The sequence below is a fragment of the Theobroma cacao genome, chromosome 4 (genome assembly GCF_053813885.1).
Source record: "Theobroma cacao isolate CCN51 chromosome 4, ASM5381388v1, whole genome shotgun sequence".
Taxonomy (NCBI): Eukaryota; Viridiplantae; Streptophyta; class Magnoliopsida; order Malvales; family Malvaceae; genus Theobroma; species Theobroma cacao.
Genome location: NC_142642.1, coordinates 31511683 through 31529024, shown reverse-complemented (window position 1 = coordinate 31529024; position 17342 = coordinate 31511683). Strand labels below are relative to the sequence as shown.

The 17342-nt window shown below is 34.1% G+C and overlaps 4 protein-coding genes across 4 annotated transcripts; 1 reads left to right on the top strand and 3 right to left on the bottom strand.

The window, feature by feature from the left end:
- Positions 1 to 1627: 1627 nt before the first annotated feature.
- LOC18602177 (NADH dehydrogenase ubiquinone 1 alpha subcomplex subunit) lies at positions 1628 to 3936 on the top strand. Its single transcript, XM_018118640.2, has 3 exons — positions 1628 to 1831; positions 1955 to 2064; positions 3718 to 3936. Exons 1-2 carry the CDS (start codon positions 1724 to 1726, stop codon positions 2045 to 2047), a joined length of 201 nt encoding a protein of 66 aa, XP_017974129.1. The 5' UTR covers positions 1628 to 1723; the 3' UTR covers positions 2048 to 2064; positions 3718 to 3936.
- A 580-nt stretch (positions 3937 to 4516) lies between these two features.
- LOC18602176 (Tetratricopeptide repeat (TPR)-like superfamily protein) lies at positions 4517 to 7205 on the bottom strand. The gene has a single exon (XM_007033397.3). It carries the CDS (start codon positions 7098 to 7100, stop codon positions 4869 to 4871), a length of 2232 nt encoding a protein of 743 aa, XP_007033459.3. The 5' UTR covers positions 7101 to 7205; the 3' UTR covers positions 4517 to 4868.
- Positions 7206 to 9203: 1998 nt separating this feature from the next.
- On the bottom strand, positions 9204 to 10891 carry LOC18602174 (transmembrane protein, putative (DUF1191)). Its single transcript, XM_007033395.3, has 2 exons — positions 10628 to 10891; positions 9204 to 10520 (listed from the first exon to the last, which is right to left on the bottom strand). The coding sequence occupies exon 2, from the start codon at positions 10422 to 10424 to the stop codon at positions 9510 to 9512; it is 915 nt and encodes a 304-aa protein (XP_007033457.1). The 5' UTR covers positions 10425 to 10520; positions 10628 to 10891; the 3' UTR covers positions 9204 to 9509.
- Positions 10892 to 16543: 5652 nt separating this feature from the next.
- Positions 16544 to 16948, bottom strand: LOC18602172 (egg cell-secreted protein 1.2-like). The gene has a single exon (XM_007033393.3). The coding sequence runs from the start codon at positions 16946 to 16948 to the stop codon at positions 16544 to 16546; it is 405 nt and encodes a 134-aa protein (XP_007033455.3).
- Between the last annotated feature and the right edge of the window lie 394 nt (positions 16949 to 17342).

The following is a 17342-nucleotide window of genomic DNA, read 5'->3' as shown; positions in this document are numbered from 1 at the left end:
TCATTAATAGGTATATAATCCCTCTATCTAAAAAATGAGATTCAAATCTCGCACTCACAAATTAAAAAAAAATTGATTAATTTATTCATTTCGATAACAAGAGAGATTGAATTTATTGACGCTATTCAAATCGTTATCCATCCAACAAAGCTGATATAGAAATTGCACATATATGCCATAACTTAAGGTACAATAAAATTAATGATTTAGAACTTAGAAAAAAAGAAATCTACAATTAGAAATGCAAAACTTTCATTCTATAAAGTAGACTGTACATCTTGCTAACTTCATTAATTGATAACGTGAATTGTCATTTTCACACATTACACATTATGATTAAATATTTTTTACCACAGTCATTATTTGATTAATAAAGTTACCGAGACGTGCAATTTATTTAATGAAAGGAAAGATGAAGTATTTAATTTATAAACTTTTCTTTCTTCAAATGCCGAATCAATAGTATCACTATGATTTGAATACCAAATATTTAATTAATTCAAAAGAATAATTATAATACTATTTTAAGTATAAATATAAGTGTTTGTACCATACAGTGTGCCATCTTCGTAACAGGAGGAGTTCCGATTTAATTATGCTATCAAAAACGTAATCCCTCAACAAGGCAGATAAAGAAATTGCACACCTATGCCCTTAGCTTAAGATTCGGAATATACTATTTTTCTCAAGATTTTATCGATAAAAAAACAGTTTTAAATTGAGCAGAGTGTGACATAGTAATAAAATAGAAAGTGACGCATTTGATGGTAAAAAGAAAATTGTAATTATTTTGATATTCAAGGGCCCTTTTTTTCTTGCATCATGTCAGCCATAATCAATTCGGACGTATATCCTCTGCAAGTCAAAAAAAAAAAAAAGAAAAAAGAGAAATAGCAATTCCCCCGTTTAACTTATTCCTCAAAATTAATAAAAAATCTACGTTAACTACACCTAACCCCTCCTTAGTATTAACTATTCCATATCTCATTAAATAGCTTCAAAAATTATTAACATTAAATTGCCCCTCATAAATTTAAAAATTTACAACCCTACCAATATTAATATTTGTAAATAAAACTTTAATATTTAAAATATCAATTACCAATATTTTAAATAAATTACAAATTATTAATATTTAAAAAATAAAATAAATAATCATAATAACATTTAAATTATAAAAAAATAATATTTTAAAATATTAATGATTAAATTATAAATAAAATATTAATAAGTAAATTATTCATATTTTAAATAAATTGTAAATTATTATTATTTAAAAATTTAAATTAAATAATGATAATAATATCAAAATTATAAATAAAATATTAATATTGAAATTATTGATTATTAATATTTTAAATAAATTATACATTACTAATATTTAAAAATAAAATAAACAATAATTATATATATTATTAAATATTTTATCTTATCTTAAAATTATTTTTATCAATTAAATACCATAATAAATCATAACAACTATTTCTATCATATTTCTTATCTATTTAATGATCCAAATATTTTATCACAAATTTACCAATGAAATAAAATTGGACGGCCAAAGCCCAATTGAGTAGTTGGGCTAAAGGCCCGAAGAACTGTTTAGCCGTTCTTAACTTGGAAGAGCTTGCGGAGGGGATATCGAGAAAAGAAAAGAAACTGGAGGAGAAAGGAAAAGGGGAAAGAGAAGAGTGGAGGCAGCGTTGAGAGTAAGAAAGAAAGAATGGCTTGGATATGGTTGGAAGCAGCACTTCCACTTGGAATCATCGCTGGAATGCTCTGCATTATGGGCAACGCTCAGTATCAAATCCACAAAGCTTATCATGGCCGGGTCGGTTTTCTTTTTCTTTTGGAGTAATATTTTATTGAAATTTGTAATATCTATTGGATCGGTTCCTTCAACGTCCTTCGATTTCTACGTTTCCTCAACTGAAAATTAATTTGATTGAAACAGCCCAAGCACATCGGCAACGATATGTGGGACGTCGCCATGGAAAGAAGGGATAAAAAGCTCTTAGAAAACCTCTCTGCCTCTTCTTCTAATTGATCTCTTTTTTACTGCTGGTACTTGTTTTTCTTTCAAATTTTATTTTTCTAGCGATGTTTTCGCTTAATCTTTATTGATTTCAGTACAGATGCACCCGCAGCTTTTCCATTCCTTGTCCTTGATTTGCATATGTCAACTTATTAGGGTTTTTAGTTAAATTTCTGTTTTTTACTCATTGGGGAATTTTACTTTCACTGTTTTCAATGCAATTATTCTGTATTTGTTTTTAGCTGCAGCATTTATTTAATCTTGATTTTTTCCATTTACTTCTGCATTCTTCTTAGAAATCAATCATTCGTTATTAATTTTCCAACACTAAACACATAAACTAATATTCCTTTCCATCAAAATGTATTAAACAAGAGACTAAAAAGGCACACAGATAATTGCAAAGGTAAAGAAATTGTAAATCAGTCTCCAACAGTGTTGGAGCCAGAAAATTTGTAGTAACACATATATAAAGAGAATCAAACTAAAAGTTAATATAGAAATGAAAAATCTAAAATCAAGTATAAAAAGGTATATATTATTTTTGATGAGTCAAGAATATTCAAATTCCAGATTTTCTAGTTCATTGTTGTATATATGAATTTTAAACATAGAAGATTGAATAAGAATTAAAGTCTTAATGTCAGAAGAAGAGGAAAACCAAAGTCTAACTAACAATAGAAAAAGCAAAGGGATTACCTAACTTTTTAGCAGAGTTATAGGAAATAAAAAAAAAATTAGAAAAATCAAATGCACGGCTGATTTTGTGCAAAGATTATGGAGCCATATGTTATTGAACTTTCTCCAGCCAGTCCCCTAGCTCCACCTCTTGTCTCCAAGACATTAGTTTCGTCCCTGTAATGATTGGTTAACTACCATGATTAACAACTCTGGAAATGATTTTGATTTGTATGTCCATTCAAATGTGCCGAATTGGTGGTTTTGTCTCAGAGCTGACTATTGAATATATTTGTGGGAAATCTTACTGTCTACCGACAAGGCCAGTCTTTGTTTCGAAATGTTACAACTTCATCATGTTTGTACTTCTTATGTGAATGTGACAGACCATGTGCTCCCTTAATCGTAGGAGGTGATTCTTGTTTCTGCTTACTTGGTTAAATTCCATTTTAATGCTCATTCTACTTCATGCTTTCTAAATGGTACGGTTCTGGTATTTTATATTGTCTATTTCTTTATGTAAACTTTTTAAGGATGGTTCATTTGGCAAATTTTAACAATAACACATTAGCATGCATGAGAGAAGACTACAAGCAAGGCACTCCTTCAGAAGATTAGATTTATGGCTGATTTATTTTAGTTACTTTGCACATCATAGAAAAGGAAGGGATTTGGTAATGTCACATGTCTATGCTTTTTAGACAATGTTTTATGTTTAAATTGGATATAGTTGTGTGCATGCGGTTAAAACAAGTCTCTAATAACAGGTTTCCAAAGAGTCTCTATGCAGTGTTATCATGTATTTTATTTTACGGGGATTGATTATAAGACCAAACACTTCTTTTCTTTCTCTCTCTCTCTCTCTCTCTGCTCTAAAAGAAGAAAAAGGAAAAAAAAAAAAAAAGAAGCCATTTGTCTTTCGTCCTGCCTTGTGTGTATATTTCTACTAACATTGTCTCTTTGATACTGGCTTAGAAGCTCATGATATGTGGTGCTAAATGTAGGAAACTTGGCCAATGGAGTGAGGAAGAAGAAATAAAAGTGCTCTATGAAATTCTGTCTTGCTGAAGAAGACTTAAGAGCCGCTGGACTTTGTATTTTTGTCTTCTTTGTAATGTGAATTTGCAGAACATCTAAAGTCTTTCACTTTTCGACAACAGTTGCTAAAGCTGGTGGTGTATTGGAGATTTGTTGCTTTTAAATTCATCATGACCTTCCGTGTGTCTACTGTGTCTGGATCACCCAGGGCTTATGAATTTGGAGGTATTTTTTTTTAATTTTATCTGAGTTTGAGTAGAAGTTGAAAAAGAAATTTGGAAACAATGAATGGTGAAGTAGGGTTTTGTGTTTGTGCATGGTAAATTATTTTTTGGAGAAGGATTTTCTTAATTTTGTATAAGCAGTTTGCTCCTGTCCACATTTCAAGTAGATTGGACATTGCATGCTATTAACGGTGTAATAGACACAGCAGCTGCAGGACTGCATTGATTTTGGGGGCGTAAACATCAACTGAAATTTCAGCTTTAATATACCAAATAAACCTTAAATACCCTTTGGTAACAATGGATTATGGTTGTTATTATTATTATAATTTAATCAAAGAAAAGTGATCGTTACTATTTTTTTGAAGGGTCTAAAGCAATGATCATTACTATTTGAATATAAACATCCAAGCATAGATGTTCCAATTTATCAAAATCCTGAATAATCTGCCATTTATGAAGCAATTCTGAAGGAGAAAAACAGAAAAAAGGATTGATCTACCAAGGAGAAGGTTCTAACAAGGAGGAGGTACAAGGAGCAGTAATAAATCGGATGCTGTAAATTTACATAACCTGATCCATGATTCTCAAAATACAGTTGAATGGAACAAATATGATGAAATTGCAAACATTTCATGATAAGAACTTCTGCAGTTCCACTGTATCTTTTCCGTATATTCCTCAGGGTTGAAATCCTTAATGTTAAACCAACAAGACTCAAGTGAGAATAATTTAAGTATCAAGGGGCATATGAGCTAATCAATGTGTTACCTCCCTGCATTTGAAATGAAGAACAAATGGCAATTTTCAGAACTTATTTTTGCTGATAATAAAACTTGTGATCATAGTACTCACAATATAACTACCCAAAAATTTTCTAATCAAAAGGTAATTTAGCTAGCAACAGTTGCTTGTTTCTTCCCTTTCTTGCTTCCACTAGCTGCCTCCCCTCCTTTTATCATTCTAGAGAGTATATCTGCTTGCTTTGTGTTCCCCTCCTGGTTAAGGCTCTTGATTAAATCCTCAAGGCTACTCCAGTTAGTGATCCCTCCTTTCTCCATTATTTTACACAATATTGAATATGCATTGAGAGTCTTTCCCGCAGCTAAGAGCGCATCCAACACCTTCTCATAACTTGAGAAGTCTATGCTACAGTCTCTTTCTAAACCAAAATCTAACAACTTGAGAGCAGCAATAGTTTTACCTTTCTCAGAAAGAACAGATAGAAGGCTATCTAAATTGGGTGCACACCCATTTTGCATCAGTAGCTCAATTCGTCCGAGGGCTTCTTCAACATGACCTCTCATGAGGAGAGCTTCCAAGATCTTAGCAACCAAGTCCATATGCTCCTTCACTCCCTTCTCCACCATGCTCTTCATAACTCTGCTTGCAGTCTGAATCCTTCCATCCTCAAACAAACTCTCCATCACAGACTTGAATATGCCAGACTCAGGAAGAAGCCCATCCTCAATCATACTATCTAATGATGTTTTAGCATCAGCAGGCTCACCTTTCCTTAGGTAGCTCTCAATAAGCAACTTGTAAGCATCTGCATCTTTGGGCACCCCTCTCCGACCCATGATCTTTAGAATTTCAAAGGCAAGACCAGGATTCCCTTCTTTTGCATGCCCACGGATCAAATTATTAAATGCAGTAGGATCCAGAACACCCTTCTTCATCAATTGCCGGAAAAAGACTTCTGCTTTTCCTGTCTGACCATGGTGGCACAAATACTGAATCATTGCATTATAGGCACTAGCTTCCATGTCCAAAGAATTTTGTGGCCTCAAGATGATTTCCTTCTCAACAAGCTTATCCAACAACTTAATTGCCCGATCAAACAGATTTGCCTTGCAAAAGTTCTCAATCAATACACCATAATGACCAGCCTCTGTTGGAATACTCAATCGAATCATTGCCTTGAGCACATCAGCAGCTGCATCCAAATCCCCAGATTTGCACTGACTATTTAACAGGTTGATGAAAATCGAATTATCCTTTGGAGCAATATACCATTCCACCATCTCCTTCAAAATACTCTTAGCCTCAGTCATTTTGCCTGCGTCACAAAGCCCTGGCAACAAAGTTGAATATGTTGTTGCATTAGGCTTAATACCAAAGGACTTCATCTCTTCTAATAACCTCAATCCATCATCAACTTGCTCCACGGCAACATACCCCTTTATCATGGTAGTGTAGCTGATAACTGTAGGCGCTAAGTTCTTACCCTTCATTTCCACAAACAACTTCTCTGCCTCCTCCATTTTCTTGAACCGAGAATATCCATTAATCATTGTGTTATAAGTCACGACATCGGGTGAAATGCCCCTAGTCTTCATATCCTCATAAAACCGATTAGCTGTGTCAAGTCTCAGTGACAAAAAGAAACCCCAAAGCATGATGTTATAGGTATGACGAGTGGGCACAATCCCTTCACTCAACATCTTATTAAAATACCTTTTGGCCATCATATATCGACCACGTCGCAATATAACCTTAAAGAATGCATCATAAGACTTGATAGTCCTCTCCACACCCAACTCATTCATTTTCTGGAAAATTTTTACAGCCTCTTGAACTATGCCGGCTTTTCCGTAACTATCAATCAAAACTACAAACAAATCCTCATCCCATTCAACGCCCTTTTTGGGCATGTCTAGAAGTATGCACCTGGCATGATTGAGCTTGGAAGCTCGACCCAAAATCTGAATTATCTTCATGTGGGCTTCACGGTCATGGCGGATCAATCCGGCTCGCTCCACCCACCGGAAGAACTGGAGGGCCTGCTCCGAGTTCTTAGCACCGTGGAGCACATTATAAACTAATGCATGATCGAACTCGGGGACTAAAGCCCGGATGGAGTTCTGTAAGCGGGTAGTCCATGCTCGGTTCTCCATCATTCTACAAATAACATCCTCTACTTTTTCTGGGTTTCGAGTCTTACCTCGCGGGGAGGTTCTCTGGGTGACCACTTTTTCTCCTTCTTGTTGAGGTGGCGCATTGTTCAACTCCTGGGATGCTGTGCTTGGATCTTGGCTTGTCGTGAAGAAATGCAAAGGGTTCGAGATTCTGTGATAAAACCTAGGTTTCAATTTGTATGTTTTAGACACTGACATGAAAGCCATTGAATTCAAGAAATGTTGGATGTGAAGATCCAAACAGAAGAAGCAGGGAAGAAGGGCAGAGAGTTGAGTAGAGAAATGGTGTTAGGGTTTAAGGGAGGGTGCTGACTCTGGCATTGTGACTTGTCAGCTTTCGCTTCGGCCCAAAACAGAAGATCTCATGAGGCCCAAAAGAAACAAACTGGATATGGGTTTCGGATTCTACACTTGCCTTCTTAGGCAATAATTTTTTCTTTTTAAAAAAAAATAAAAATTCGAATCTAATTTTTTAAATACAGATATCTTGCATTGTCGACCATTTTGATAATTAATATTATTGTCGCCAATTATTCAATACAATTATTTATTCATGATAAAATTTAGTTAAATTCTGTTAACCGTTTAGAAATTCTCTTGGCGATGGAACCATTAATCAATCCGTGTCCCCTGGATGTCTGGCTTATTGTTGGAAAAAAAAAAAAAAGACCTGTTTTTAATCCCTGTTGTGTCGAACATGTGAATGCGCCTCCTATTGCAACAGATAATGTTAAGACATTCAGTCAGACATGGCATGTGACAATGGACAGCCCCCAAACATGGAAATTGCGTGCCCAATTCCTTAAACCTTCTGAGAGATAAAAATTGAATGTTATAAACCCAAAATATTCATACTTGCTTCCAAGTTTTCTAGAGACCTATGGAGGAAGAAGAAGGAGAAGGTTGGTAAAGAGAGAAGCAGCAGTACAAAATTTCAAAGAGAAGATGAAAACGATAAGACAAGACAGAGGCGTCTTTAACCATTTCTTTTTTTGAAGGCTCCTATCAACTAATCTTTTAGTGGTGCCCAACACTGCTTCCCTGATAGACTCCCAACAATTTAAAGAAATAAAAAAATAAACCTCATATGTGCTTTGTTGGGGGCCATTTTAACTTTTAATAAATGCCCTTCTTGGCTCTCGTCTGCCTTCTCCGGAAATAAGATTCGAAATCAATTGCATAGTCTCCTTGCATATTTTTTAAATTTAGTACAAATACTATCAGAAAAGATCTAGGGGAGCCTATGCCAACTTTTGTTTTGCCACTTTTTAACTATATGGGTGGGAAAGACAGGCTCACCAGGCACAACTTCAACTAACGAGGATAGAAAGTAATGAAAATTCTGTAGGGACCCCTCACTACCTGCTAATAAAGTCATAGCAGAGAGGATTCTTTTAAAAGACCAGAATCATAAAGAAGAAACAAGGGCCGGCTGTAATCTGCCCACAGGTTTCGGCATGGATGCTTGTTTTATGTTCCTGTAGGGGTTTTGATGATCTGCAGATTATTAGTCCCATTTATCAACAGTCAAGTTAATTCTGATTATCTTATGTAGCCTTCATTATCTAATTGGAAACGGTTAGAAACTTAAACCTTCACCTGGGCCCCTGGGGGTCCTGGACTAGGACTATAGCAGGGCCTCAGTCTGGAGCAGCAAGTGCAGGACTATGCAGTTTGCCATTCCAATACACGGTAGTAGTAGTAGTAGTAGCCAACTACCACTCAGTGTCCCAGCAGCCACAATTAGTGGCATCTCTAGAGGAGGTTGTAGCAGTGTGACAAGCTCTAATTACCAATTTAAGGGGTTGGATCCTGCTCCTCTACCTCTTATACCTTACATTCTTACAGATAATATTATTTTTTTCCTTTTTGATAGAATCATTACCCTAGGAGATTGTTAACTTTCTTCAAACCTACCACCATAGAAAGAAAGAACAAACATTTGTCTTGGACCCTCTCTCCTCTGGCTTATGAAGGAAAAATCCATCTTTTAGGAAAGTTCACAGAATGCAGAAAGTTACAAGATTGGCTAAAAGTAAAGAACTTAGAATAAAGTTCTCTGTAGCAGCTAATCTGAAAATATAGCCAGCTTATATGAGAATTACCGATTTTGATTTCGTAACTGATACGAAAAACTGAAAATTTTTAACTCAGAACCATACATGAGCAAGCCTAACATTTGCTTCAAATCAATGCCAGTTGGAGCCAAGCTTTAATGTCAACTTGCTTTGATTACAAAGCAATCTTCATCCTACATTTCCACAGAAACAGACAAAAGTAAATCCAGAAAAAAAAAAACAAGGCACCACAAGAAGAAAAAAAGAAGAAGCTTTATTCCTTATGAATGAGACAACTAAATTCATGACATATAAAATAGAATCACTTTTGGCTACATGCACACCACAATGAATCATAAAACTATGAAAGGATTCGTGAGCAATAATAACAGATTTAGACAAAAATCCGATAGTATTACCCACAGTACATTCAATAGGCTACCAAGAACATCAACAAACCACAAAAATAGGTGTGAGGCTTTGAGTAGAAGAATTTCTCAATACAGGAATTGATCTTGGATTAAGAAATTAATGCTTGTACAAACATGAAGTGGGCAAATTAGGGCACATATTCGCTCTCAAGAGTTGGTTGAGTCCGAGTGACCGTTGCTGATGGTGCTTTTGTATCCCCAACGGAGGTCATATGTAGGGCTTCTCCCACTTCTGCAGCTTTCTCCATCTCTTGCATTTCCTTTGTCTGCTTGCATTTGCGTGCCCACAGTACCAGGACTGCCAACAACACCAACAATGCCAATCCGCCCAGAACAGAACCAACAATTATCCCGACTTTTCTATGACTCTTCTTTTCTTCACCTCCACCCGATGGCGAAATCGACCCAGTAACTATAGAAAAATGCCCCTGCTGGATGGTTGAACACTCATTCCCGGAGGTCACATTGCTGAAGTTGACCGAACCATGTAAATCAAACCAAACACACATCGGAACTGACCCATCCGGAGTGGATTGCACATCTGAGAACTTGATTTTTATAGGATCACCAAATGCCCTAAAATCCAATTCTGGCAAATTGGTAGCTGATAAATTAGAAGCATTATAAGCAAGAAGACCCAGAACAGGAGCAAGGTAAGAGTAGTTGGGAAGTGGATAATACAGCTTAGACCAATCGCCCAAGTTTTGGTATACCAAAACGAGCCTTTCCACATAAGGCTGCTCCACAACACCAATGGGGATCTCGAACTCCTTGTACATTTTCACACCTTTGCTCCGCAAGCTACCACTCCTCAGCCTCATTGCTGTAATGTTAATCCCACTCAAATTAGAGGGAACAACCCCATCGTAGGGGATTCCTGTCTTTGGGCGTACTACAAAGGCCCTAAATGCATAGTCTTGCAGAAGAGCATCGAGTGCTCGTGCAGAGCCATTCATAGGCGTAGATTGAGCCATGATGAGAACCGGCAACCAGAATAAGCACGTCAACGGTACCAGCATCGCGAGACTTCCAAGAAGCCCCATCGATGCTTCAAAATCTTGAAATTCATTTACAATGCAACTCAGGCTTAGCGTTGTATACGAAACTAAGTATGTATTCAAGCAATTAATTCTTCAGTTCTGTAACAAAAATGATACTACAATTACTACTACTTGTAATAAACAACAGAGGACACCTTGTAGTAACAGTAAATTGTTTCAAAGATGCAGGAGTTGCAAATCCATACTTGAAGGTTCCAACCGTTGCAGACCCTCGGCCAACCCTTAGATTCCTTTCCCTCGTCGAATTGAAGAAGCTCAGAAAAAAATTTATAAAAAAAAACCCTGTAGATAGAATAGAAGGAAGAGGCTGAGAGTAACCCAGTATTAAAAATAAAAAAAAAATTAAAAAAAAAAAAGACGGAGTCGATTGAGAGAAAAATCTGGAAGGATGAGATGAAAATGAGATGGGCAAGTAGAGGTGGGACTAAAGACAGAAGGAAAAAAAAAAAGATATAAAGAGAAAGAGAGAAAGACAGTGTTTTGCTTATACAGGTTGTATAAAGGGGAAAAAACTCCCTAAACCCCACATGCTTCCTTTCTTTTTCTCTTTTTTTTTTTTTTTTTTTTTTTTTTTTTTCTCTTCTCTGCTTATTGCTTTCACATTATTGCTTCACCTTGAGTCCAACGTGTCCCTCTCCAGCCTTTCTCTCTCTCTTTCCCCTTCCTTCTCTTCCTTCAATTAGATTTACCAAACAAGAATGAAGAAGCGACGCCACAAAGTTACAATTTCTTCAATGCATCAACGGTCTGAACAGCCTGAACAGAAAGTCGAAAAAGTAAATGCAAACTCAGGGACTGAGGAGGAGAATTGTCGATGGAGTTATTGTAAGTGAAAGGGTTTGATGTTGGGGTTGGGAAACTCCGTTCATTCATCCAACCAATCCTTTTTGAAATTTCCACTACTCATCTGCTTGTGTGAATCAATGTATGAATGCGTTGAAGATTAATTAGTCTTCTATAGGATTTACTTGAAATTGGCTATATAAAGCAAGTGATGTTTTGGCTTCGCTGTCCACAATTATTTGCCGTCTTAAAATGAATATAAATTAAACACATATTTGATAATTGAGACCAATATTTGATTTTATCTTTGACTTGTATTTTCAATTCAAAATATATATCCAATAAGTGATGGAAGACTCATATTTATATTTTTAAAATTTATTTTTATTTTTTTATTGATGTAGATTCATAATATTCTAACTCACTTAATTATGCAATATGCTTGTTGCACTGACTCTTTACCATAAAGGAGAAAGACTCTTACATTAGTCTTGGTTTATTTCGACTCTTATATTTTTCGTGAAAGTCTTACATCAGTTAAGATTCGAATCTATTTTAATACCAAATGTTACGAATCGAAATTTAAGTCCAACTTCGTACGACCTTAAACTCTGAAAATTTAGTTTAAGTAAATTTATAAATTACAAAAACATATTTTTAATCTAAAAAACATATTCGATAGGAAATAAAAAATTTATGTTTATATTCTCATCACTCACCTCATTTTTTACTAATATGAAATCTACAACACCATCATGTACATGTTATCTCTAGAAATTTTATTAGATTTTAAGAGCTTTTTTATTATTATGATCACTCCTAATATATCATTTTTATTATTTTTATTCGATTTTTTATAAATTTTTTTAAAAAATAATTTTATATTTTTTATAAAATTAATGTTAAAATATTTTAGAAATAAAACTATGAAAAATAATTTTAACATATAAAAATATGAACATCAATTACTTAAAAAATATTATAATTGTGAAGTACACGTAAACAAAAATATATTAAAAAAGTATTATTATTACCAGTGTGGTGGTCTTCGTTGAAAAATGAAAAGCGAAAATTTCTTCAGCTGTTAAATCAAGTAACCATTGTTTTCAATGTCTTGGTGAAGCCCAACATTCAAGTGCTTTCAATTTATTTGCCATATATACATATAGAATTAAGATTGACAATTTTAGTTTTAACAAAAAAGAAATAAAAAAAAATGTAAACACAAAGTCAACTAAGATGACCGAAATCTTTTGCCTCAAAGTTTAAGTTAAGTGGACGAGTAAAAGAGGGAAAAGGACGCCCCATGAAGGGGTAAATGGGTTCTGACCATTTTCACTTTAAATACTCGTATATTTAAATTATAATAATAAGCATTATAAATTTAAATATTCATATATTTAAAATTTTATTGTCATTATATAAATCATCACATATATAAAATCACTATGATTGATTTTTTTGTTACTTTTCTGTTAGATTGATTTAAGAGATTTTCAATATCGTTAAACTAAAACACTCAAATAAAATTTTTATTATATTAAGAAAAATTTTATTGACTTGAAAACACGTAAATTTATTTTATTTTTAAAATGCATTATTATTATAATTGACAAATGTTATTATATCAATATGAATGCAAAAAATAAATTAAGAAAGGATTAATAAAAGTTTTGACTTATTTCCATTTTAAAGAAAAATGATCCAGCAGCATGGTGGGGGCTCATAATTTCTAGTTTGTTTTTTTTTAATTAAAAAAATAAAATTGTAATGTTACGCATGGGATGCTCTCTGTCTAATTTTCTTAAAATGACTTTCACATGAAATAAAAACAATGCCAGCTCATCAAAATCTGTCTCAGTCCTGCAATGATTTCACGTTTGGCCCACCACACGCTAAAGAACGCCGCGTGTTCACATTGCCTTCTTTCCATGTGATCCCTCTTTGATGCCTTACGCTTTCCTAATGAACAAACTTTGATGCAACCATTTTCGTTTGCATGCTTGTATGTCTTTGTTTGACCTTTTTCCCCTCTTACCCTTACCAAGTTCAAGGATTACTTGCATGTTCTTATTCTATCTCAAAATCAACGATTTTAATTATTTTTTTACCACAATTTCAATTAATTTAATTATTTAATTAAATTAAAAAATAATTTACAGTCACTCAAATAATGTTAAAAAGTTTATTGTTAACTTTGATGATGTGTCATTTCAACAGCCATCTTATCCGTATTAGTCAAAAAAGTTTTTCTTAAAATTCAAGAATTAATTTTTAATGAATATTTTAACAATGTTAATTACAATTAACTATTGTTTAATTTAAATAAACCATCGTTATAAAAAATAGTGAAATTTTGTTATCAAATTAAACAAACACCAAAATCTAAGAAATTCAATTTATGTTATTTACTTATTAACTATATTTGCTAACTTGTAAAATTGGTTTTTCTTAAATGGATAAAATTTAAAAGCTTATATCTTAAAACAGATAATTTGAGACAGTAGATGGACCAAATTAAGACTTCAACCTAAAACGTTCACCTACATTCAGTTTAATTCATTTTTTTAAATGCTTTTGAAGGCTTATAAGTGATTAATCCATAATCGAATCACCCAACTTGTTAGTATATTTTCCCTTAATTATCTTGGTTCACTAAAGAAGAAATCTTGCTAAAGGGGCTGACTAAGATGACCAAATGAACCCATAAAAAGTGAATATTAAGAAGAATTATTTATTTTTTAAACTTTGTAAGTAGAGTTGGAAAACTTTACGGTAACAAATTATTAATATAATAATTAAATGAGCATATACGGTAACATTTTAACTTTATTTGTAAATTTCAATTGGTAGGAAATAATAATAATTAGTGACAAAAATAGCCAATAATGCAAAACAAAAAACAACACCTAAGCGCAAATTAGAAGCTTCCCATGAAAAAAAAGAAAAAGAAAAGAAAGAAAGGACAGAAAGCAGGCAAGGGGACCACTTACCCATCCTTTTTCTGCTCTTAACCACTGCTAGGCTCGTGATGCAGTGCTGTCGTGTTGCTAGCGTCGAGGAAATGGCCACTTTGTTTCTTTGTTGTCCTTGTGGCCCCACACACGCTAAGCCCTCTCCTTATTTGCCACTCCAGCTGCTTTCCAGCCCCGTTGGCAAGATTACAACAATTAGCTGTGTTCGCTCTTATAATTCTTTTGTTTCTATTCGACTTCTCAGGAGAGAGAGATTAAGAAAATGCAGAGCCTTGCGATATAAAGAGAGAAGAAATGTTGCACATGAGCAAAAAGATCTCTGCTGCAGGCGCTAAAGAAAGAAGATTGGAGTTGTCTCTTGCTGGACCGGGTGGAAGAGAAGAGAATAAGTAAACAATATAGAGTAATTTTTTTATCTTGTGTGCTAACGCCCCAAGTCGCAATTTTTTGGCTTCACCACATGTGGATGGTTGATAATATGGTCATCAATTTGCTAGGGATGTAAATCGGTATCTTTGTGATTGAGTATACTTTGACCTGACTAAGTAGAATTAGGATAATTTCTATAATCAGGTTCAGATAGCATTTAAGTAGTAAAACCACTATCGTTTTGAATTTGAATAAGACTCTGATAGTGTTATTAGAGTACCCACTACCCGATTTAATTATAAATAATAATTTTTAATATCAAGTTTTAGTTATATATGATCATACATTACTTATTTAGAGTAATACTTATTAAAATTCATAAATTATTTTAAGTATAATTTTTAATTTTAATTTAATGTTTTAATGACTAAACTTTAATGTTCATGATAATATATTTAAAATTTTATTTTTAATTTAAAGTTTGGGTCAAGTGATTATAATTGGTATCCATGTCATTTATAAAAAAATATTGGAATTCAGAATTTTTTTTTATGAATATTAATAACCAAAATTAACTAATGCCCAACCCGTTGCCTTCCCTACTAATTGCTTATAATTCGACTCCACTAGACCTGACAAATAATGACCTTTCATCATGTAAGAATGTGCGAATCTCTATTAATTCAAGTATAAGTAAGTGAAGCAAAAGACAATCATGAAGTTCCAGCGGCCAGAAGCAGCGGTCATGTTAATTCAAGTGGTTGTAATTTACCCCCAACGGTGCCTAACAATATTCAAGCTGCCGTGGCATTAGCCAGGAATACCAAAGCTCTAAAGCCTGAAACACCAATCCAAGATATTGTACCTCCTTTTGATCAAAAGCCTGAATTTAAAAATGAATATCTGAGACCTAGTTGTCTTAGGGATTTCAGCAATGAGATGAAGCTTGGGGCAGCTTCCCTGGCTTCTGTTTACCAAGTGAAGTTTCCTTCCATACAGAATACTATTCCTTATGGCTCTTTTGGAATGTGCCCAAAGTTCATTGCAGCTCATCAATCTGGTTCAATTGCCTTAACAGTTCCGAATTTTCCAATTTCATTGCCGTTGCATCTCACAACATCAGCAAAATCTATCATTGGCTGGTTCTGATATTAATAATGCTGGAAAATCAAATGGCCCAACTCACCCTTTCCTTCCAGGGCAACAGTTAAAAAAAGAACGCTACAAGGTTCCTTGGGATTAAACAGGAGGTAAAGGATGATAGCCTCTATAATGCTTGCCTTCCCATTGTTGACCAGGCAAGTGCATCATCATCAGCCTATCAGCAAGCCAATGGAAATTTTCCATCCTAGATCACATTTTTTTGCTTCTTCGTAGAGTCTTTAAGATGTTGGATTCTACTTGACTTTCTATTACTATGCTGCTTAATTGTCTTATATATTTTTTTCTCCTTCAAATCAACGCTGTTTCTTATACAAATTGCATACAACTATATACGTATGTAATCCTTCATGATTTAAAAAAAAAATAGTGCACATTAATTTGATAGTAAGAGTTATAGGAAATGCTACTTTTAGCCTTTAAATTATTTGTAAAATAAACCCATTAAACCTTTATTTTGGTACAAATTACTATAAAAAAAATTAGACATAAGTATATGAAAGAAAGTCTATAAACAAGTATGACATGGATGCTACAGCGGGCACCATAGCCTATATTTTCCCTATGAGCTTTGAAGATTTTGTTGTCTTACCTTAGAGCTCATATAAAGTTTCAGGTTGCGAATTAAAATAAAACAATACTAAAAACTTAGGCACTATCGATAGAATTTATTCTAAACTCCTTTATTAATTCAATTTATTCAAACAAGTTTACCACACAGCAAACACCGTAACAAGCAGGGTAATGCTACTAAAAACATAAACCAAAGAAAATAAACACCAAGCTTGAACATCTTAAATGTTGCCAGCTTTTCTAAATATAGGCTTCCGCACTAAGGGGAGAGCCAGCAAGAGGAGCTGCAGCAGGGCCTAAAGATGCATCACAGTAGCTTATAAGGGCTTTTTCCTCCTCATATGAGAAACCAAGGGAAATGAACATGCCAGGCTCGCACTGCTCCATGTCCTGAATGGCATTGCAACAGTCACGAATAATACCATTTCGGCCATTGATGAAGAAGCGAACAATCTCAATCCCGCAAGGAGTCAACTGATGTAGTACATTCCAACAGTTAACAGAATCTAAACTAGCCTCATCAAGCCTTGCTGCGATGTTATGGCCTGGCGCCTTGCTGTAGCTGTTCAGCTCCCTTGTCGCAGTTGCACCACTAGCCGAGAGGCACACCATGAACAAAAGAAGAAACACATTGTTGCCAACCATGATAACTTTTATTTTTTAATGTAAATAGTTTATAAGGAAAGAGAACAAACTGGTTGATAGATGCATGAGGAGAAGGTGAGAGTCTGAGAGGTTGTTTATTTATAGGAGAAATATTAGAGCGAGACATCGAGTAGAGGACTAAAAAGTTAAAGGTGTGATGGGTTTCATGATTACGAGTTCGAATTGTCTTAACCAATGGATTAATTAAGACAAGATGATGGGTTTCTATAACTCGAGTAACTGCAATTAGTCATGTAACTTGTATGAAGACCAAAACTGTGTCGTATTTCAATAGGTGTACTTTAAAATCTTTATTTTTAAATTTGGGTATTTTTAAATTTATTTCTTTGTATATAATATTTTAAATCACATCAATATTATGTCAACAAGATTT

Coding starts and splice junctions, on each gene's coding strand:
- LOC18602177 (XM_018118640.2), top strand. CDS start 1,724: ATGGCTTGGATATGGTTGGAAGCAGCACTTCCACTTGGAATCATCGCT. Junction 1,832..1,954: donor ACAAAGCTTATCATGGCCGG/GTCGGTTTTCTT, acceptor TGATTGAAACAG/CCCAAGCACATCGGCAACGA.
- LOC18602176 (XM_007033397.3), bottom strand. CDS start 7,100: ATGGCTTTCATGTCAGTGTCTAAAACATACAAATTGAAACCTAGGTTT.
- LOC18602174 (XM_007033395.3), bottom strand. CDS start 10,424: ATGGGGCTTCTTGGAAGTCTCGCGATGCTGGTACCGTTGACGTGCTTA.
- LOC18602172 (XM_007033393.3), bottom strand. CDS start 16,948: ATGGTTGGCAACAATGTGTTTCTTCTTTTGTTCATGGTGTGCCTCTCG.